We start from the raw sequence: 20,179 nt of genomic DNA, 5'->3' as shown, positions 1-20,179 counted from the left end.
CAGCGCCGAGGGGACATGCACACACCAACACACGCATGCACAGGCTTGCACACGCGCGTGTGTGCATGTGCACGGCAACATACAATCACACACATGCACACACACACAGGCTTGCACACACATGTGTGCACACGCACAGCAACATGCCCATGTATGCAGGCACACGCACACAGCCTTGCACACACATGTGCATGCACATGCACAGCAACATGCACACACACAATCACACACATGCATACACACGGACTTGCACACACGTGCGCACACACACACAGTGACAGGCCCAGACACACAATCACACACATGCACGTGCGGACTTGCACACACGCGTGCATACACACAGCAGCAGGCCCAGGCACACACACACATGCACACACACAAACGCAGAGTTGCATGCACGCACATGCACAGCAGTCGCCCACACGCACGCACACCCAAACCCAGACTGCACACGCCCGTGCAGGCGCACCAAGGAGTGCAGGCACACGCTGCCGTCCCACGAGGCTGTGTTTATTTTGCACCAAAAGCGCCGTTTGCGCGTCAGGGGGCTGGCGGCGGGGCGGCGGGCAGCTCGCAGCGGTAGTGCAGCACCTGGAAGTGCAGGAGGCTGGCGAGCAGTGAGGGGCTGAAGGCTCCCACCCTGCGGAAGCCCTGGCCCTCGTAGAGCCGCTGCGCCGCCGTCTGCACCACCGAGGTGTAGAGCACCACGGCGCCGTAGCCCCGTGCCTGGGCGAAGCGCAGCACCTCGCGCGCCAGCGCCCGGGCGATGCCGCGGCCCCGCTGGTCCCGCCGCACCGACATGCGCTTCAGCTCCAGCGCCGCCGGCTCCGCCGCCGGCACCGCCGCCACCATGCCCACCACCGCCCCGCCGGCCTCCGCCACCCAGAAGCCGGAGTCGGGCGCCTGCAGGTAGGAGGCGCGGATGTCCCGCAGGTCGGCACCCAGCGCGTCCCGCACGTAGGAGGTGGTGAGCGAGCGCACCAGGGGCCAGGCGGCCAGCAGGACCAGCGCCGCGGCAGCCAGCGCCGGCGCCCAGCCGCCCGCCGCCGCCCGCACCCCCGCCGCCAGCGCCAGCAGCCCCAGCTGCGCCCGCCCCCACGTCAGCAGGCGGCGGTAGGCGGCCGGCGCGAGCTCCAGGATGCCGCGGGCAAAGAGGGTCCGCACCGCCTCGTAGTCGCCGTCCCGGTACTGCCGGATGCGGTACTGCGCCATGGGCCGCCGGCACCTGCGGCGCGGGGCGAGGCGAGGCGGCGTCGGGGACGGGCGCCCGGCATCCCGCTCACCGCGCTTCCGCCCTCGCCCCGCACCGCCTCGCCCCGCGCCCTTGGCTTTCCTTAAGCCACCTCCCCGCTCCGTTGCAGTTTTGCCCACTCCGTTGCATTTTACCTGATGCATTGCAATTTTACCCACTGCACTGCAATTTCACCCGCTCCATTGCAATGTTACTCACTGCACTGCAATTTTACCTGGTCCATTACAATTTTACCCACTGCTTTGCAATTTTACCTGCTGCATTACAATTTTACCCACTGCACTGCAATTTTACCCGCTCCGTCCCAGTTTCACCCCCTTTCCCCAGGGCTGCGGCATGCGCTGCAGTCAGGTTTGGGCTGGGAACGGTGGTGCTGGGGGGGGGAGGGAGCAGGGTGCCGAAATGCCCCTCTCACGGCTGCACCACGCTGGGGCGGAGGGAAGCCCGGGAGGTGCCGTGGGGTCCTGGGCAGGGTCTGGGGGTGCCCGACCCCGCCGCAGCCCCCGGTAGGGTCCCAGGAGCCCCGGCACTCACCAGTGCCTGCTGCCAGCGGCAGTCCCAGCTCCCTGCACGAGCCTCCGTGGCCACGGGATGCGGCGGAGCCAAGGCCAGGGAGAGGCTGGCGGCCACCCTGGACCTTGGAGCCCGTCCTTTGCCCCTGCGCTGCTGGCAGCCTTCGCGGCGCAAGGAGCCGGAGGCCAGGGTGAGGGGCACGGAGGCAGCCCAGGTGCACCGGGCCGAGCTGCCCCATGAGGGACCCGGGAGCCCCGGCTGCACAGGCCTCCTGCCCCCGCGCTGTGCTGGCAGCATCCGCCCCCTCTGGCTGTGCCGGGGCCGGGAAAGGGGCTGGCGCCGAGCGCTCTGCCAACGCCCTTCAGCTCCCGGCGCCGCGGCCCTTACCTGCGCCCAGAGCGGCCTGGGCCTCGGCACCCGCAGCACGGCCTGCGACGTCGGCACGGGAAGCGCGCCAAAGGAAGTGCTCCGCCGCCGCCGCTGCTGCCGCGTCGCTCCGTCCGCTCCGGGCTCCCTGCGCCTGCTGCGCGGGGTTTGCTGCCGCCTCCGGGTGCTGCGGCGGCGGCGGCGCCGGCCCAAGGGGGGCTGGGACTCGCTTTAGTCCCCTCCGCCGGCTCCACGGCCCCGTGCCAGGTCCCTCGCAGGCTGCTCCGCGCGCGGCTCCCCCCCCCCGCCAGCGCGGGAAGAACGAGCCGGGCCAGCGCTGCGGACGGACGGGCGTTTATTTCTGCACCTGCGGACGAGGGCAGGGGCCGGGGGGACGTGCCGCCCCGCGCGGGGCCGCGGCAGCCCCGGAGCAGCGGAGCACGGCGCCGGGGGGCCGAAGCCAAGAGTCCGGGGCGTCCCCGAGGAGGAGCGCGAGGCCTCCGGTGCGAGCACGGCTCCCCGCGTTCGCCAGGGCTCCCCGGCGCGAGGGTCCCTACCCCCCGCCCGAGACGCCCTCCCTGAGACACGGCGCCGGCGTCTCCCCGCAGCGAGGCACCGGGCCGGCGCGACCCCCCCCGTCCCCGCGGCAGGAGCAGGCTCGGCTCGGCTCTCCGGGGCCGCGGGCCAGCGCCGTGGGGCTGGGGGCCTGCCCCACGCCCCCCGGGGCGAGGAGGCCGCCGTGCCGCCCCGCGGGTCCCCCTTTGCACGGCGGCAGCGCCGGGGCGGCTCAGCGCGGCGCGGGCAGCTCGTAGCGGTACTCGGTGACGGTGCAGTTGGCCAGGCGGCCGTAGAGCGTGGGCAGCACGTAGCGGCGGTCGCGCCGGAAGCCCAGGCGCTCGTAGAGGCCGCGGGCCTCGCGCTGCACCATCAGCGTGTTGAGCACCAGGGCGCCGCAGCCCTGCTGCTGGCGGGCGAAGGCGACGGCGGTGCGGCACAGCGCCGTGGCGATGCCCAGGCCCCGGTAGTCCTTCCGCACCGACACGCGCTTCAGCGCCAGCTCCCGCCGGCCGGCGCGGGCCGGCAGCACGGCCGCCGTGCCCACCACGCGGTCGTCCGCCTCGGCCACCCAGAAGCGGGAGCGGGCGCTCTGCATGTAGGTGGCGCGGATGTCGCGCAGGTCGTCGGCGAGGCAGCGCTCGATGTAGGCGCTCCAGCAGGAGCCCAGGAGCTGCCGGCCCACGGCCAGGAGCAGCGTGAGGGCGAGGACGGGCAGCAGCAGGGAGCGGGAGCTGGCGAGCAGCAGGCAGAAGGTGCAGGCCAGCAGCAGCACCACCCACGGCTGCTTCAGCACGTGCAGGCACAAGGAGGGCACGTACTCGCTCATGCCGGCGGCGAACACCTCGCGCACCGCCTCGTAGTCCTCGTCGCGGTACGCCCGGATCCGGTAATCCGCCATGGTGCGCTCCGGCTACGGGGGAGCAGGGCTCAGCGGCTGCGCGGCCCCCGCACGCTGCCCGAATCCCGGCTCCCTGCACCCCACGGACCCATCCCAACTCCCCATGGCCCCCTGTCCCCCATGGATCCACCCCAACTCCCCATGGCCCCCCGTACCCCATGGATCTGCCCTGCACCCCATGGACCCATCCCCACTCCCCATGGCCCCCCTGTACCCCACGGACCTGCCCTGCACCCCATGGACCCATCCCCACTCCCCATGGCCCCCCTGTACCCCATGGACCTGCCCTGCACCCCATGGACCCGCCCCAACTCCCCATGGCTCCCTGTATCCCATGGACCTGCCCTGCACCCCATGGACCCATCCCCACTCCCCATGGCCCCCCTGTATCCCCTAGACCTGCCATCACCCCATGGACCCACCCCAAATCCCCATGGCCCCCCTGTACCCCATGGACCTGCCCTGTACCCCATGGACCCATCCCCACTCCCCATGACCCCCCTGTACTCCATGGACCTGCCCTGTACCCCATGGACCCACCCCAAATCCCCATGGCCCCCCTGTACCCCATGACCCCCCTGCACCCCATGGATCCACCCCAACTCCCCATGGCCCCCCTGTACCTCATGGACCTGCCCTGTCCCCCATGGACCCACCCCAACTCCCCATGGCCCCCCTGTATCCCATGGACCTGCCCTGCCCCATGGACCCACCCCAACTCCCCATGGCTCCCTGTATCCCATGGACCTGCCCTGCCCCATGGACCCACCCCAACTCCCCATGGCTCCCTGTATCCCATGGACCTGCCCTGCCCCATGGACCTCTCATTGCACCCCCTGGACCTGCCCTACCCCATGGACCCCCCTCACCCCCTAGGGATGACCCCTTATGTCCCATGGACCCCCAGCCCCCCAGGGGCCTGCCCCGCACCCCACCGACCCCCCCTGACCTTTGGGCCCCCCCTCACCGACCCCCCCACAGACCTGCAGCCCGGGGACCGTGGGCACCCCGAGCCCCCTGCCCCCATGGGACCCTCACACCCTGCGGGCCCCGCAGCTGCCCCACGGCCCCCGGGGCCCTGCCCAGCCCCCCATGTTCCCCCCCCCCTCGGGACCCCCCCGCACCCCTCACCCCCCCCCCGCGGTGGCCCCGCCCCTCCCCCCCGCTCACCGCGCCCTCTGCCCGGCACCCGCGCCGCCGCCGCCGCCGCCGCCGCCACTACTGCTGGCGCCTGACGCCAGCAGGGCTCGCCGCCCATTGGCCGCCGCTCCTCCCGGGGGACCGCCCCTCCCGCGGCAACAGCCAATAGGCGCCCGGCGGAGGGCGGGAGGGGGCTGGAAGAAGCACGGGGAGGACGGAGCGACGCGGAAGGGGGCGGGGCCACGGGGAAGGCGCGCCGGGGGGAGGGGCGGGGCGGGGCAACAGCGGCGTGTTATCCCCGTGCAGGGGCGCGTTGACCTTCAGGACAGGGGGCGGGGCATAGCCAGTGGGCGGGGCTTAATTCGGGGCGGGGCTTGTCCGGGGGCGGGGCAGTCCAAACTGGACCGGGCGCGGGGCAGGATCCGTCCCTGTCCCGCTCACCCTGGGCCAGGCCAGATGTGGGGCGGGGCCCAGCTGTGTCCCCCCATCCTGGATGTGGGACAGGGCCTGGCCGTGTCCCCCCTGTCCTGGCTGTGGGGCAGGGCCCAGCCGTGTCCCCCCATGCCGGCCGTGTCCCCCCCATGTCTCCCATCCTGGCCGTGGGGCAGGGCCCAGCCATGTCCCCCCATCCTGGCCATGGGGCAGGGCCCGGCCATGTCCCCCAGTCCTGGCTGTGGGGCAGGGCCTGGCTGTGTCCCCCTGTCCTGGCCGTGGGGCAGGGCCCAGCCGTGTCCCCCCATGCCGGCCGTGTCCCCCCCACGTCTCCCATCCCGGCCATGGGGCAGGGCCCGGCCATGTCCACCCGTGTCCCCATCCCAGCTGTGGGGCAGGGTCTGGCTGTGTCGTCCCCCCCCATCCAGGCCATGTCCCCCCCACGTCTCCCATCCCGGCCATGGGGCAGGGCCCGGCCATGTCCACCCGTGCCCCCATCCCAGCTGTGGGGCAGGGTCTGGCTGTGTCGTCCCCCCCCATCCAGGCCGTGTCCCCCCCACGTCTCCCATCCCAGCCGTGGGGCAGGAGGGCGGACAGAGGCAGCAGGCGACGCGGGGTGGGGGCGGGGGGCAGCACAGCCGCTTTACTGGGAGGCACATGGAGTGGGGGGGGGGGGCCCAACCCCAACCCGCCCCACGGCGCCGCCGCCACCGCTGCCGCCGCCGTCGTCGTCGTCCCCGTGGGCGCGGGAGCCGGCCCGCACCCCGCGGCGCCGCGGCTCAGGGCGGCGGGCGGCGGTGGGCGCGCAGGCGGTGCAGGCGGCGGCGGCGCAGGCGCAGCGGCGGGTCCGGGGGCGGGCGGGCGCCGCGGGCCAGCAGCTCGCGCCGGCGCTGCCGCGGCGTCTTGGCCAGGCGGAAGCTGCAGGGCGCCGGCTCGTTCTCGAAGGGCACGCGGCACGGCCGCCGCGCCTCCTCGTAGCCCGCCGCCCGCGCCGTCACCTCGTACTCGCCCGGGTTCAGCAGCCGCCAGTAGTCGCCGTCAGAGGCTGGCGGAGGAGGCGGCGCGGGGTCAGCGCTGGTGGTGCGCGGCTCGGCCCCGTCCTGTCCCGTCCCATCCCGTCCCCCGGGCCCTACCCGTGCGGACGTCGTGGTTGATGCCGTCCACCGAGATGATGGCGTCGGCGATGCCCTGGTCCGTGTCGGCGTCGCGGACCACCCCCTTGATGCCGCGGTGCACCTGGGAAGCGCCAGCCGCCGCGGGCGTCAGTGAGGCTGGGGCCATGCAGGGGGGGTGCTGCTGTGTGTGCACATGTGGCCACACGCGTGCACACACATGCACACGCATGCACACACACCCACATGCATGCACACACATGCACACGTGCCTGCCCACCCTGGCTTGCACATGTATGCACACATGTGTGCACATGCCTGCACACACATACATGCACATGCATGCGCACACATGCGCACACATGCATGCACACACGCACGCACATATGCATGCACACACACGCACACACACATGCGCGCCACCCTCCACCAGACCCAGCACCGGGGAAGGCCACGTGGGCGCTGGGACGCAGCAGCAGTCCCTGTCTGTGCCCAAACCAGGGCTCAGAGTGTGGCACGGCTGCACGGCACGCACACGCCAGCGCCTGCACACCCATGCTTTGCCTGGCATGCACACACCTTGCACACGCACACACCGTGGGGGGGGCAGAGATGCTGCAGGCTGCACACAGTGCACAGCGCACGCACCTTCCACACACGGTGCACACCGGGCACCCCATCGCGCGCAGGCCATGCATGCAGTGCACGCACCCTGCACACGCACCCTGCACACTCACCCTGCACACGCACACCGTGCATGCAGTGCACATGCACCCTGCACACACACCCTGCACACTCACCCTGCACACGCACACCGTGCACGCAGTGCACGCACACCCTGCACACGCACCCTGCACACTCACCCTGCACATGCACACCATGCACGCAGTGCACACCACCAGCACACTCACCCTGCACACGCACACCATGCACGCAGTGCACACGCCCAGCACACGCACCCTGCACACTCGCCCTGCACATGCACACCGTGCACGCAGTGCACACCCCCAGCACACGCACACTGTGACCGCAGTATACACACCCAGCGTGCACACACCGTGCACACAGCACATGCACCCTGCACATGCACACTGTGCACACAGTGCACACAACCTGCACGTGCACACCGTGCCCACCCAGCACACACCCCCAGCACATGCATACCGAGCACGATGCACACCCAGCACACACACCCAGCATGCACACACTGTGCACACAGCACACGCACCCTGCACATGCACACTATGCACACAGTGCACACACCCTGCACACACACACTGTGCACACCGAGCACGGTGCACACCCCCTGCACGCGCACACCGTGCACACCCAGCACATCCCCTGCACATGCAGACCATGCACACCCCCCCCCGCACACACATGCACACCGTGCACGGCGCCCACGGCACGTGCAGCCCCAGCACCTGCTGACCCCCCCGCAGTGGGGCTGGACTGGGGGCCGGAGCGGCGGGGCCCGGACGCCTGGGTCCCCCGGCTCTGCCCCTCCCCTGCTGCGCCCCGGCCCCCTCCCAGCCCCGCGTGGCGGGCAGAGACCCAGCGCAGCGGAGGGAGCCGGCCCAGCCCTGCACCCTGCGTCCCCAAACCCCTCATCCCTGAGCCCCGTGTCCCCAAACCCCTCATCCCCGAGCCCCCGTCCCCAAATCCCACATCCCTGAGCCCCGTGTCCCCAAACCCCTCATCCCTGAGCCCCGTGTCCCCAAACCCCACATCCCTGCGCCCTGCGTCCCCAAACCCCACATCCCTGCGCCCTGCGTCCCCAAACCCCTCATCCCTGAGCCCCGTGTCCCCAAACCCCACATCCCTGAGCCCTGCGTCCCCAAACCCCTCATCCCTGAGCCCCGTGTCCCCAAACCCCACATCCCTGAGCCCCGTGTCCCCAAACCCCTCATCCTCGAGCCCCCGTCCCCAAACCCCACATCCCCGAGCCCCGTGTCCCCAAACCCCTCATCCCCGAGCCCCCGTCCCCAAACCCCACATCCCTGAGCCCCGTGTCCCCAAACCCCTCATCCCTGAGCCCCATGTCCCCAAATCCCACATCCCTGAGCCCCCTGTCCCCAAACCCCACATCCCTGAGCCCCGTGTCCCCAAACCCCTCATCCCCGAGCCCCCATCCCCAAACTCCACATCCCCGAGCCCCGTGTCCCCAAATCCCACATCCCCGAGCCCCCTGTCCCCAAACCCCTCATCCCCGAGCCCCCGTCCCCAAACCCCACATCCCCAAGCCCCCTGTCCCCAAGCCCTGCCTCCCTGAGCTGTGTGTCCCCGTGTCCCCAGACCCTGCATCCCCCAGCCCCACATCCCACATCCCTGAGCCCTCCGTCCCCAAGTCCCGTGTCCCTGAGCCCCACATCCCATGTCCCCAAGGCACACGTCCCCAGACCCCACATCCCTCAGCCCCGTGTTCCTGAGCCCCATGTCACATGTCCCCGAGTGCCACATCCCCAAGCCCCACATCCCTAAGCCCCACGTCCCACATCCCTGGACCCCACATCCCTGAGCCCCACGTGCCATGTCCCCGAGCCCTGTGTCCCCAAACTCCACATCCCCATGTCCCCAAGTCCTGCGTCCCTGAGCCCCGTGTCCCCAAGCCCCATGTTCACGGGACCCCGAGCCCCATGTCCCCCATCCCCATGCCTCGTGTCCCCGCACGCCGTGTCCCTGAGCCCCATGTCCCCCATCCCCACGCCCTGTGTCCCCAAGCCCCATGTCCCCAAGCTCCATGTTCACGGGACCCTGAGCCCCATGTCCCCCATCCCCGCGCCCCGCGTCCCCACACGCCGTGTCCCTGAGCCCCATGTCCCCCATCCCCGCAGCCCCATGTCCCCCATCGCCATGCCCCATGTCCCCACGCCCCATGTCCCCGAGCCCCATGTTCACGGGACCCCAAGTCCCATGTCCCCCATCCCGTGCCCCCGACCTGCTCCATGTAGAGCAGCAGGGACTCGCGGTTGTTCTCCCACTCGCCGGGCAGCTCGGAGGCGTGCGGGAACTTGTCGCACGACAGCTCCACCGTGATCTCGAAGCAGTTGGTGTGCAGGTAGCTGAAGTCGTTCATGCCTGCGCGGGCGGCGGGGACGGGCGTCAGGGGCCGGGTGCCACCACCGTCACCGCCGTCACCGTCACCGCCGCGTGCACTCACTGCCGGGCACCGTGTGCCAGTTGGCGCCGTTGATGATGTTGCCGGAGCGGGCGAAGTCGTCGTAGTGGCAGAGGCGCCGCTCCTCGCGGGCCATGGCCAGGTTGGAGGTGGCGTAGACGGTGGCCAGCCAGCGGAAGACGCCGTCGTCGGCGGTGGGCGTCAGCTCCTGCGCCTTCCAGTAGGTGCGCGTCATGTCGAAGGGGTAGGTGACCACCAGCTCGCCGCCGTGCAGGTTGGCGCTCAGCACGAAGGGGTACCGCTGCATCCAGTCGATCACGGCGCGCGTCTCGGGGGCCACCTGTGTTGGGGGGGGGGGCACCGCGTCGGCGCCGGCCGTGGGAACGGGCACCCGGCTCCGGGGCTCTCGCCGCGGCCGCGGGGTCGGGACAACCCTGGGCGTCCCCATGCGGTGGTGCCACCGGGCTCACCGTGGTGGTGCCACCAGGCTCATTGTGGCAGTGCCACCAGGCTCATCATGGTGGTACCACTAGGCTCACCACGGCAGTGCCACCAGGCTCACCATGGTGGTGCCACCAGGCTCATCACGGTGGTGTCACCAGGCTCATCACAGTGGTTCTACCAGGCTCACCGTGGTGGTGCCACCAGGCTCACTGTGGTGGTGACACCAGGTTCACCGCTGCAGTGCCACCAGGCTCACCACAGTGGTGCCACCAAGCTCACCATGGTGGTGCCACCAGGCTCATCATGGTGGTGCCACCAGGTTCACTGTGGTGGTGCCACCAGGCTCATCATGACAGTGCCACCAGGCTCATCGCGGCAGTGCCACCAGGCTCACTGTGGTGGTGCCACCAGGCTCATCATGACAGTGCCACCAGGCTCACTGTGGCAGTGCCACCAGGCTCATCATGGTGGTGCCACCAGGCTCACTGTGGTGGTGACACCAGGTTCACCGCTGCAGTGCCACCAGGCTCACCACAGTGGTGCCACCAAGCTCACCATGGTGGTGCCACCAGGCTCATCATGACAGTGCCACCAGGCTCATCGCGGCAGTGCCACCAGGCTCACTGTGGTGGTGCCACCAGGCTCATCATGGTGGTGCCACCAGGCTCACTGTGGTGTACCACCAGGCTCACCGCTGTGGTGCCACCGGGCTCACCGTGGCGTTGGCGAAGGTGTAGTACTCGGGGATGGGGATGTAGTGGTTGGGGAACCGGTCGGGCACCAGGTCGTTGTCCTCAGCGTCCCACAGCGCCGTGTTGAGGTCGGCGAAGTTGTGGTTGAGGTCGATGCCCTCGTAGGTCCAGCGCCCCATGGCCCATCCGGCCAGCTCCGAGCCCTGCGGGGGGCTGGGATGAGCAGGTGGCACCGGGAGCAAGGCGGGGGGGGGGGGGTCCCGGATGGGGCGCCCCGCGTCCGTACCAGCTTGTAGGCGGTCTCGTAGCCGTCGGGGTTCATGGAGGGCAGCAGGTGGATGCGGGTCTCGGTGACCAGGCGCACCACGCGCGGGTTGCCCCGCCGGTATTCCCGGCACAGGTATTCCATGAGGTTGAGGAGCAGCTCCCGACCCAGCACCTCGTTGCCGTGCATCCCGGCCACGTAGCGAAACTCCGGCTCTCCTGCGGGCACGGCCGGAGGGTGGGTGCCGTGCCACCCCCCCCCCCCATAAAATCCCTCCTCCCGGCGGGCACCTACCCACTTCGTGGCGCCCGGGGTGGTCGGAGATCTCCATGACGTACATCTTGAGGCCCAGGTAGCTCCGGCCGATGCTGTAGACGCGGGTGATGTCGGGGCACTCCTGGCTCACCCGCCGCATCAGCTGCCAGGGCGACGCGCTCGCGTCATCGTCCCCCCCCACACCCCGGGCTGCCACCCCACGGCTGCGGGGACCCCCTGCCCCCCGGGGCTGCCACCCCGCGGGGGCCACCAGGATCACCGTGGTGGTGCCACCAGGATCACCGCTGCGGTGCCCGGAGGTCCCGGGGGTGCGGGACCCCCTGCCCCACGGCCGGGATGGTCCCGGGGGTGCGGGACCCCCTGCCCCACGGCCGGGATGGTCCCGGGGGTGCGGGATCCCCTGCCCCACGGCCGGGATGGTCCCGGGGGTGTGGGACCCCCTGCCCCACGGCCGGGATGGTCCTGGGGGTGTGGGACCCCCTGCCCCACGGCCGGGATGGTCCCAGGGGTGCGGGACCTCCTGCCCCACGGCCGGGATGGTCCCGGGGGTGCGGGACCCCCTGCCCCACGGCCGGGATGGTCCCGGGGGTGCGGGACCCCCTGCCCCACGGCCGGGATGGTCCCGGGGGTGCGGGACCCCCTGCCCCACGGCCGGGATGGTCCCAGGGGTGCGGGACCCCCTGCCCCACGGCCGGGATGGTCCCAGGGGTGCGGGACCCCCTGCCCCACGGCCGGGATGGTCCCAGGGGTGCGGGACCCCCTGCCCCACGGCCGGGGCGAGAAGGGAACGAACCTTCCTCATCTCGTCGTAGTTGTGGTGCCGGAAATCCAGCTCGTCCGTGGGGATGGGGTCGCTGGGCCAGTAGTAGATGTTGTTGGGATCTGCAGGGAGCCGAGGGCCGGGGCGGGAGCGGGAGCGGGGATGGGGGGAAGTCAGGGCCAACGCCGGGACGCGGGAACGCAGGGACGCGGGAACAGCAGGGACGTGGGAACAGCTTGGACACAGGAATGGCCGGGACAGGGGAACACAGGGACCCAGGAGCAGCAGGGACACAGGAACGCAGGGACATGGGAACAGCAGGGATGCAGGAACAGCTGGGATGTGGGAATGGCTGGGACACGGGAACACAGGGACACGGGAACGTCAGGGACACGGGAATGCAGGGACACGGGAACGCAGGGATGTGGGAACAGCAGGGACGTGGGAACAGCTGGGACATGGGAATGCAGGGACACGGGAACGCAGGGATGTGGGAACAGCAGGGACGTGGGAACAGCTGGGACATGGGAATGCAGGGGTGTGGGAACGGCCAGGGTGTGGGAACAGCCAGGATGTGGGAATGGCAGGGATGCAGGAATAGCCAGGGCACAGGAACGGCCAGGATGTGGGAACAGTGGGGACACGGGAGCAGCCAGGATGTGGGAACAGCTGGGACGTGGGAACGGCAGGGATGCAGGAATGGCTGGGACGCGGGAAGGGCAGGGACATGGGAAGGGCAGGGACATGGGAATGCAGGGATGCAAGAACGCAGGGATGTGGGAATGGCAGGGACATGGGAATAGCAGGAACATGGGAATGGCAGGGATGTGGGAATGACGGGGATGTGGGAATAATGAGGATGCAGGAAGGGCAGGGACGTGGGAACGTGGGAACGCGGGAACGCAGGGATGCGGGAGTGGCTGGGATGTGGGAACAGCTGGGACGTGGGAACGGTGGGGATGCGGGAACGCAAGGACGCAGAATGGCCGGGACGCGGGAACGGCGGGGACGTGGGAACGCAGGGATGCGGGAGTGGCTGGGATGTGGGAACAGCTGGGACGTGGGAACGGTGGGGATGCGGGAACGCAAGGACGCAGAATGGCCGGGACGCGGGAACGGCGGGGACGTGGGAACGCAGGGCCGCGCCAGGGGCACCCACCGGGCACCGGGCAGCCCAGGATCTCGGCGCGGAGGCAGATGGTGCCGTTGGGGAACCAGGTCTGGGGGTTGATGCGGATGTAGCGCGCCACCACCGGGGCCGGCAGCAGGTTGAGCACCGGCGTCTCGGGGTCCTTGTTGCCCGGGAACACCTGGGGGGAGAGGGGCTGCCGGGGGCCGCGGCGCTGCCCGCCCCTGCCTGCACCCTGCCTGCCCCTGCTCACCCCTGCCCGCACCCTGCCCGCACACTGCCCCCCCCACCTGCACCCTGCCTGCACCCTGCCTGCACCCTGCCTGTACCCTGCCTGTACCCTGCCCGCACACTGCCCCCCCGCCTGCACCCTGCCTGCACCCTGCCTGTACCCTGCCCGCACACTGCCCCCCCCGCCTGCACCCTGCCTGCACCCTGCCTGCACCCTGCCTGTACCCTGCCTGCACCCTGCCCACATGCTGCTCACCCCTGCCCACATGCTGCCCACCCCTGCCCGCACCCTGCCTGCACCCTGCCTGCCCTTGCTCACCCCTGCCCGCATGCTGCCCACCCCTGCCCGCACCCTGCCTGCACCCTGCCTGCCCTTGCTCACCCCTGCCCGCATGCTGCCCACCCCTGCCCGCACCCTGCCCGCACCCTGCCTGCACCCTGACCGCATCCTGCCCGCCCCTAGGCACAGGCAGCCAAGCCGAGCTGCGTCGGGGCTCAGCTGCAACTCTGCAGCCCGTTGCACGAGGGGCTGCAGCCCGTCAGCCGGGGGGTGCCCCGCAGCCCGTCCCTGCCTGCACGCCCCCCCGTTCCCCCCTGCACGCTGGCCGCCCCCCACTCTCCTCGCCCCGGCCTCCCCCGGCTCCCCTCCAGCCCCCAGTGAGAAGCAGCCGCGTGGTGCCGGAGCCGGCTCCAGCGGGGGGGACGCGGCACCAGGCTGCATCGCCCTGCGTCCCGGCACCGGGAGCTGAGCCCCGCGCCGGCCCCCAGAGCAGCACCCTCGCCCATGCACACGCCTCCGTGCCGGCCCCCCCCCCACGTGAGCTTACGCACGCACATGCCAGAGAACATGTATTCACACGCACGCACGTGCGCGCTGAGCCCTGTGCACACCTGGGTGCATGCCCTGCGCTCCCCTGTGCTCACACGTGTGTGTGCAGGGTGCACACGCACACACGCATGCACTGAGCCCCGTGCACACCCATGTGCACGCCCTGTGCACATGCACACACACTTGCTGAGCCCCGTGCACCCCCGTGTGCATGCCCTGTGTACATGCATACACATGCACTGAGCCCCGTGCACACCCATGTGCATGCCCTGTGCACCCACACACACATGCACTGAGCCCCGTGCACACCTGTGTGCACGCCCTGTGCACACGCACACACACTTGCTGAGCCCCATGCACATCCGTGTGCACGCCCTGTGCACACGCACTCACGCATGCACTGAGCCCCATGCACACCCATGTGCACACCCTGTGCACACGCGCATGCACTCGCTGAGCCCCGTGCACCCCGTGCACCCGCTCTGCGCCCCCCACGCGCAGGGGGCCGGGCCAGCGGCAAGCACAAGGCGCCTTTGTGCCGGCGCCGGGGCTGCGGGGGGAGTGGGAGGACGCTGTCCGCGAGAGGCGGCCAAAGGCAACAGCGCCGGGGCCGGGAGCTCCCGCGTGCCGGCACCTACCGCCTCCCGGCTCCCGTTGCGGCACGGCTGCCAGGCGCGGCTGTCGTTGCTGACCTGCACCTTGTAGGACGTCACCCAGTCGTACCTGCGAGGGGCACAGGGGCGGCGGGTCGGGGGGCGCCGGCGTGGGTGCATCCCGCGGGTGCCGCGCCGCGCCGCCCGCCCTTACGTCCAGATGGAGTTGAGGCCCTGCGTGATGACGCCGGTGAAGTTGGTGAGCCGCCGGGCGTCGATCTCCAGCCACTGCTCCTTGTCCTCGTGCCCTGCGCACCAGCCGCCGTCGTAGAAGTCCCCGTCGTAGAGCCCCGACTGCGGACGGAGGGGGTCAGCCGGCGGCGTGGGGACCCCGCGGGGATGGGGACGGGACCCCACGGGGGTTTAACGGGACCCTTTTTGGGGCCGCGGCAGGGTTCCCCCCGCTGCCGTGCAAATGCAGGTGAAAATGCAGCGTGGCTTGTCCTGCCCGGCGCCAGGGGCGAGGGGACGTGCCGCAGTGGGGGCTGGCGGGGAGCAGAGCCCTGGCTGCCCCTGTGCACCCCATGCATGGCCTATGTGCACCCCACACGCCCCGTGCACCCTGTGCACCTTGTGCACAGCCTATGCACGGCCCATGTGCACCCCATGCACGGCCCATGTGCACCCCGCACACCCCGCACACCCTGTGCACCTTGTGCGCAGCCTGTGCACGGCCCATATGCATCCCGTGCACGGCCCATGTGCACCCCACATGCCCCATGCACCCTGTGCACCTTGTGCACAGCCTGTGCACGGCCCATATGCACCCCGTACACGGCCCATGTGCACCCCACATGCCCCATGCACCCTGTGCACCTTGTGCACAGCCTATGCATGGCCCATGTGCACCCCATGCACGGCCCATGTGCACCCCGCACACCCCGCGCACCCTGTGCACCTTGTGCGCAGCCTGTGCACGGCCCATATGCACCCTGTGCACGGCCCATGTGCACCCCACATGCCCCATGCACCCTGTGCACCTTGTGCGCAGCCTGTGCACGGCCCATATGCACCCCGTGCATGGCCCATGTGCACCCCACATGCCCCATGCACCCTGTGCACCTTGTGCGCAGCCTGTGCACGGCCCATGTGCACCCCATGCACAGCCCAAGTGCACCCCACATGCCCCATGCACCCTGTGCACCTTGTGCACAGCCTGTGCACGGCCCACACATCCCGTGCATGGCCCATGTGCACCCCATGTGCCCCGTGCACAGCTCACGTATGCCCCATGGGCCCCGCGCACCCTGTGCATGGCCCATATGCACCCCGTGCACAGCCCCCGTGCACCCTATGCATCCCATGCATAGCCCGTGCATGCCCCGTGTACTCCGTGCATGGCCCATGTACACTCCATACACCCCACGTGCCCTGCGCAAGCCGCCGTGCACCCCACGCACAGCCCCTGTGCGCCCCGCGCACCCCACACGGGCGCTGCCCGCCCTACCTGGATGTTGAGCCGCCCGCGGTGGGCGCCCAGGCCGTAGCGCTTGTCGCTGGAGGAGCGGAGCTGGGAATCCAGCACGCGCAGGGACTCCAGCCCCAGCGGGGGACACGCTGGCGACAGAGCAGAGGGCCAGGCTCAGCCGCCCCCGCGCAGGGGCCCCCGCTGGAGCAGGATGCCCACGGAAGCAGCGGAGCCCCCGGGGTGCCGTGCTGTGCCAAGGTGGCCGGGCGAAGCAGCCCCGTCTCCGCGCGCCCCGGCGGGGCCAGACCCGAAACACGTGGTGAGATGCGGAGCCTCCTCCCTGGCGCAGGAATGCGGCCGCCCAGGAACGGCAGCCCTGCGGCCGCAAGCACCGTGCTGGCCGCAGGGCCCTGCGGGGCCGCTCCCGCTCCCGGTCCCGCGCGGCGAGGGCCAGCGCTCCCCGTCCCGTCCCGCTCGCTCCGGTGCAGCGCCCGGACAGGGAGCATGGGGAGCAGGCGGAGGACGGGGGCCACGAGCCCTGGGTGCCCCAGCCAGCCCCGCTCCTCGGGGGGCTTTGGGGGCTCCTGGTCCCTGCTGCCCCCGGACCCAGCGCATCCACCCAGGGGCTGGTGCATCCGCTGCCCAGGGAAGCGGCCCCATCCCAGGGGGCCATGGTGGTGCGTGTGCACACGGGTGAACAGGATGCGTGTGCACACGAGTGCAGGCAGCAGCGTGCACGGGGGTGCTGCCGCATGCATGCATGCATGCGTGCAGGGCGCGTGCGCAGGGTGCCGCGTGCATCTGGGGCGCGTGTGCCGGCGGCGCGTGACGGCACGTGCCTGCCCAGGGTGGGGGGCCGCGTCCTCCCGAGCGCCGGGAAGGGCGCGATCGGTTCCCCACGCGCCCGCGAGCCAGTGCCGAGGAGGCAACGTGCACCGTGCCTCCGCCGCTCGCCCGGTGCAGCGTGGGGCCCAGCACGGGTGCGCGGTGACACTGCCGGCTGCGCGGGGCTGGGGGCTGGTGTTGCATGCGCGTGTGCGAGTCCGTGCTGGGACGGGGGCAGCTCCACGGGGCCCCTCCGCGCCGCCTCCCCCCCCCCCACACGCTGCTGGCACCTACCCGGCTCCGGCTGGGCAGCCGCTTCCTTGGCCGCTGCCTTGGGCTTCTTCTTCAAGACTTTTTTCTTTATCACTTTAACCCGCACGATCTTTTTCCTGGGCACCGGGGCTGGAGGGAGGCAAAGCGGACGCCGGTGGGCAGCGGGGTCCCGCGGCAGCAGCGCGGGGCTGGGGTCCCTGTCCCCCCCGAGGGAGCTGGCTGCATCGGCTCGGTCCTGTGTGCTCCCGCCCGGCTCCGCACCCCGGCTCCTCTCCCCCGTGCTGCGCGGGTGCAACGCGTGCGGGTGCTGGGCACGTGCGTGCAGTGCAGGTGGGTGCAGTGTGTGCGGGTGCAATGCACGTGGGGGCTATGTGTGTGTGTGCAATGTGTGTGCATGCTCTGTGCGCAGGTGTTGCATGTGCAGTTGCTCTCTGTGCGCAGTGCATGTGGGCGCAGTGTGTGCGGGTGCAGTGTGTGCAGGTGCAGTGCATGCGGGTGCTGTGGGTGCAGCGCAGGTGTGTGCGGTGCAGATGGGTGCTGTGCAAGGCAAGCGCTCACCCTGCAAGACCAGGGGCTTGGGGCGCTGCCCAAACCACTGCCCAAACTGCGCCTGCACTCGCAGCTGCCCCTGTAGCACCGTGCCGGGGGGGGGGCGGCCCCCAGCACCCCATGCTGCCCTCGTGCGTGGGGACACCCCGGGGTGCCCACACGCTGGGCGATAGCAGAGCCCGGGTGCGTGCACGCGAGCACCCCGGCTCCGCAACCTGGCGGTACCCGGCAATCCGGCCCGGCACAGCCAGGGCACGGCGGCTGCGGGGGAGTGTGCTGCGGGAGCTGCATGCACATGCCAAGCACACGCGTGTGCATGCACACACACACACACACACACACACACACAGAAATCTGCACACACACACACACACACACCCCCGCCAGCACAGGGGTATGAATCACACAGACAATGCAGACACACAGACACTCATGCAAACCACAGACATGCGGACGCACACACCACAGGCTCACAAAAAGGACACACGCAGACACACCAACACACACAGACGCACATATAAACCACACGCGCACACACAGACACACGCACACACCGCACACACATACCTGCCCCAAACTCGGGCTCTCTCAGACGAGCACTCTCACTCCTCCATCTGCACTCACGCACACTCACACACTCGTGCACACAAGCACACTCCCATCCACTCACCCCCCCCAGCAGCTGTGCACACACACGCACCCCTTGTGCTCACACGCACACGCACCCCGGGTCTTGCAAACACACTAGTGCATACACACACGTGCCCTGGGTGCTCACACACACACACACACACACACACAGAGTCTTGCAAGCAAACACACACACGCGCATACACAACCACACTCCCTGTGCATGCACACACACACACACACACACTTGCACACACATTGTGCACACCCACACTCACCCCTTGTGCTCACACACTAATGTGCACACAAAGTCTTGCAAACACACACTTGCACACGTGTGCACACGCACACACTCACCCCCCCGTGCATGCACACACACTTGTGCACACACACTCACCCCCGTGCACACACACCCCCCCCCCGGCAGCCCCATCCCGGCCCCCCCCGCGGCTCCTACCTTTCGTACCCGGGTCCCCCCCCTGCCGCCGCCGGGCCGCCCCCTCGGGGCCGGCGGCTGTGGGCGCCGCGGTGCTGGGGCGCCCCGCTGCCGGGGTGCCCGCTGTGCCCCGGGGGGGGCCCGCCGTGCCCCGGGGGGTGCTGGCCGTCGTGGCCCGGGGGGTGCTCGCCGTCGTGCCCCGGGGGGGACCCGCCGTCGTGGCCCGGGGGGTGCTGGCCGTGCCCCGGGGGGGGCCGGCCGTGCCCCGGGGGGTGCTCGCCGTCGTGGCCCGGGGGGGACCCGCCGTCGTGGCCCGGGGGGGGCCCGCCGTGCCCCGGGGGGTGCTCGCCGTCGTGGCCCGGGGGGCGCCGGTGGAGGCCGGCGGGGTGCCCGCCCCCGTGCTCTGCGCGGTGCCCGCCGCGGCCCCCCCGGGGAGCCCCGCCGCCGGGGGGGGCTGGGAGCGGCGCGGCGGCGCGGGGCGCGGGGCGCCGTCGGGGCCGCCCCCCCGGGCCGGGGCGGCCGCGGCCAGGAGGAGCAGGGCCAGGGGCAGCCGCAGCATGGCGGGGCCGCGGCGCCGAGCAGAGCCGAGCCGAGCCGTCCGCTGCCGCCGCTGCCGCCGCCGCCGCGCTGCCGCCGCCCCTGCCCGCGCCCCGCCGCCGCGGCCCTCCCCCGCCGCTCTCGCCGCCCCTTCCCGCTCGCCGCCTTCCCCCGGCCCCCGCCCCCGGCCCTGCAGCGCCGAGCACCGGCCCGGCGCAGCGACGCGACGCGACGCGGGGGCCGCGGCCGTGCCTCAGTTTCCCCGGGCTGCTGGGGGCGTCGCGACCCCCCCACCCCACCCCACCCCCAGCGCTGCCCGGGCTCCCTGGACGGCGCTGGCAAACGTTTGCACCCGGACAGCCTGGTGGCTGGAGCGTCCCCTGTCCCCTGGCACCAGCCTGGCAGCCAGCCCGGGTGTCCCTGTCTGCTCCTCGGGGACATACACGGTGCTCGGTGCCGGGATTGGGCTCCGGACAGGATGCACTGTGGGGCCGGCTGGCTCGCGGCAGCTCGCTGGCCCCGATCCTGGTCCCGGCGGATGCATGTGGTCCCTTCCCATGTGGCAGCACGACGGGGCCGCGGTGCTGGGACGCTGCACCGAGGCCGGGCGCCGAGGGGTCGCGTGGGACGGGGCCGGTGCGCGGGGCCGCAGCGGGGAGCGCGGGGACGTTCCCGCAGCACCGCTTGCACACGGGGTTCATCGCTGCTCTTCCCTGCAGGAACGCCGGAGCTCCGACTACACGGCGCTTGGGGCACCGGCCCTGCTCAGGCCGGAGCGATCCGCTCGCCGTGTTCCCTGGCCCCTACGTGCGCCCTTGCCCCGGCGCCGCCGCGGGGCCCCCGGCAGCAAAGC

General features: G+C 71.1%; 3 protein-coding genes across 4 annotated transcripts; all 3 read right to left on the bottom strand.

Moving 5' to 3' along the window:
• Nucleotides 1–494: 494 nt before the first annotated feature.
• On the bottom strand, nt 495–2,410 carry LOC106485319 (N-acetyltransferase 8-like). Of its 2 annotated transcripts, none has more exons than XM_067297241.1 (2): nt 2,153–2,410; nt 495–1,225 (listed from the first exon to the last, which is right to left on the bottom strand). In XM_067297241.1, exon 2 carries the CDS (start codon nt 1,210–1,212, stop codon nt 541–543), a length of 672 nt encoding a protein of 223 aa, XP_067153342.1. In that variant the 5' UTR covers nt 1,213–1,225; nt 2,153–2,410; the 3' UTR covers nt 495–540. The 2 variants fall into 2 exon arrangements, with proteins under 2 accessions (XP_067153342.1, XP_067153343.1); XM_067297242.1 differs by lacking the exon at nt 2,153–2,410 and adding an exon at nt 1,787–2,121.
• Nucleotides 2,411–2,464: 54 nt separating this feature from the next.
• Nucleotides 2,465–4,986, bottom strand: LOC136992214 (probable N-acetyltransferase camello). Its single transcript, XM_067297244.1, has 2 exons — nt 4,758–4,986; nt 2,465–3,599 (listed from the first exon to the last, which is right to left on the bottom strand). Exon 2 carries the CDS (start codon nt 3,585–3,587, stop codon nt 2,919–2,921), a length of 669 nt encoding a protein of 222 aa, XP_067153345.1. The 5' UTR covers nt 3,588–3,599; nt 4,758–4,986; the 3' UTR covers nt 2,465–2,918.
• A 790-nt stretch (nt 4,987–5,776) lies between these two features.
• CPXM1 (carboxypeptidase X, M14 family member 1) lies at nt 5,777–19,377 on the bottom strand. Its single transcript, XM_067298425.1, has 14 exons — nt 18,811–19,377; nt 17,196–17,303; nt 16,116–16,225; nt 14,823–14,962; nt 14,654–14,738; nt 12,986–13,136; nt 11,860–11,948; nt 11,085–11,208; nt 10,812–11,008; nt 10,549–10,728; nt 9,432–9,729; nt 9,210–9,349; nt 6,293–6,395; nt 5,777–6,204 (listed from the first exon to the last, which is right to left on the bottom strand). Exons 1-14 carry the CDS (start codon nt 19,346–19,348, stop codon nt 5,939–5,941), a joined length of 2,529 nt encoding a protein of 842 aa, XP_067154526.1. The 5' UTR covers nt 19,349–19,377; the 3' UTR covers nt 5,777–5,938.
• Nucleotides 19,378–20,179: the final 802 nt, after the last annotated feature.

Source organism: Apteryx mantelli, chromosome 5 (assembly GCF_036417845.1).
Source record: "Apteryx mantelli isolate bAptMan1 chromosome 5, bAptMan1.hap1, whole genome shotgun sequence".
Classification (NCBI taxonomy): Eukaryota; Metazoa; Chordata; class Aves; order Apterygiformes; family Apterygidae; genus Apteryx; species Apteryx mantelli.
The sequence above is the reverse complement of the archived record's forward strand: the minus strand, read 5'-3'. Positions and strand labels throughout refer to the sequence as shown.

Excerpts from the sequence above, each read along its gene's own strand:
- LOC106485319 (XM_067297241.1), bottom strand. The coding sequence starts at position 1,212 with ATGGCGCAGTACCGCATCCGGCAGTACCGGGACGGCGACTACGAGGCG.
- LOC136992214 (XM_067297244.1), bottom strand. The coding sequence starts at position 3,587 with ATGGCGGATTACCGGATCCGGGCGTACCGCGACGAGGACTACGAGGCG.
- CPXM1 (XM_067298425.1), bottom strand. The coding sequence starts at position 19,348 with ATGCTGCGGCTGCCCCTGGCCCTGCTCCTCCTGGCCGCGGCCGCCCCG. Across the intron at positions 9,350-9,431 it reads CTGGCACACGGTGCCCGGCA|GCATGAACGACTTCAGCTAC; the intron begins GTGAGTGCACGC and ends CCGCCCGCGCAG. Across the intron at positions 6,205-6,292 it reads CAACCACGACGTCCGCACGG|CCTCTGACGGCGACTACTGG; the intron begins GTAGGGCCCGGG and ends CTCCTCCGCCAG.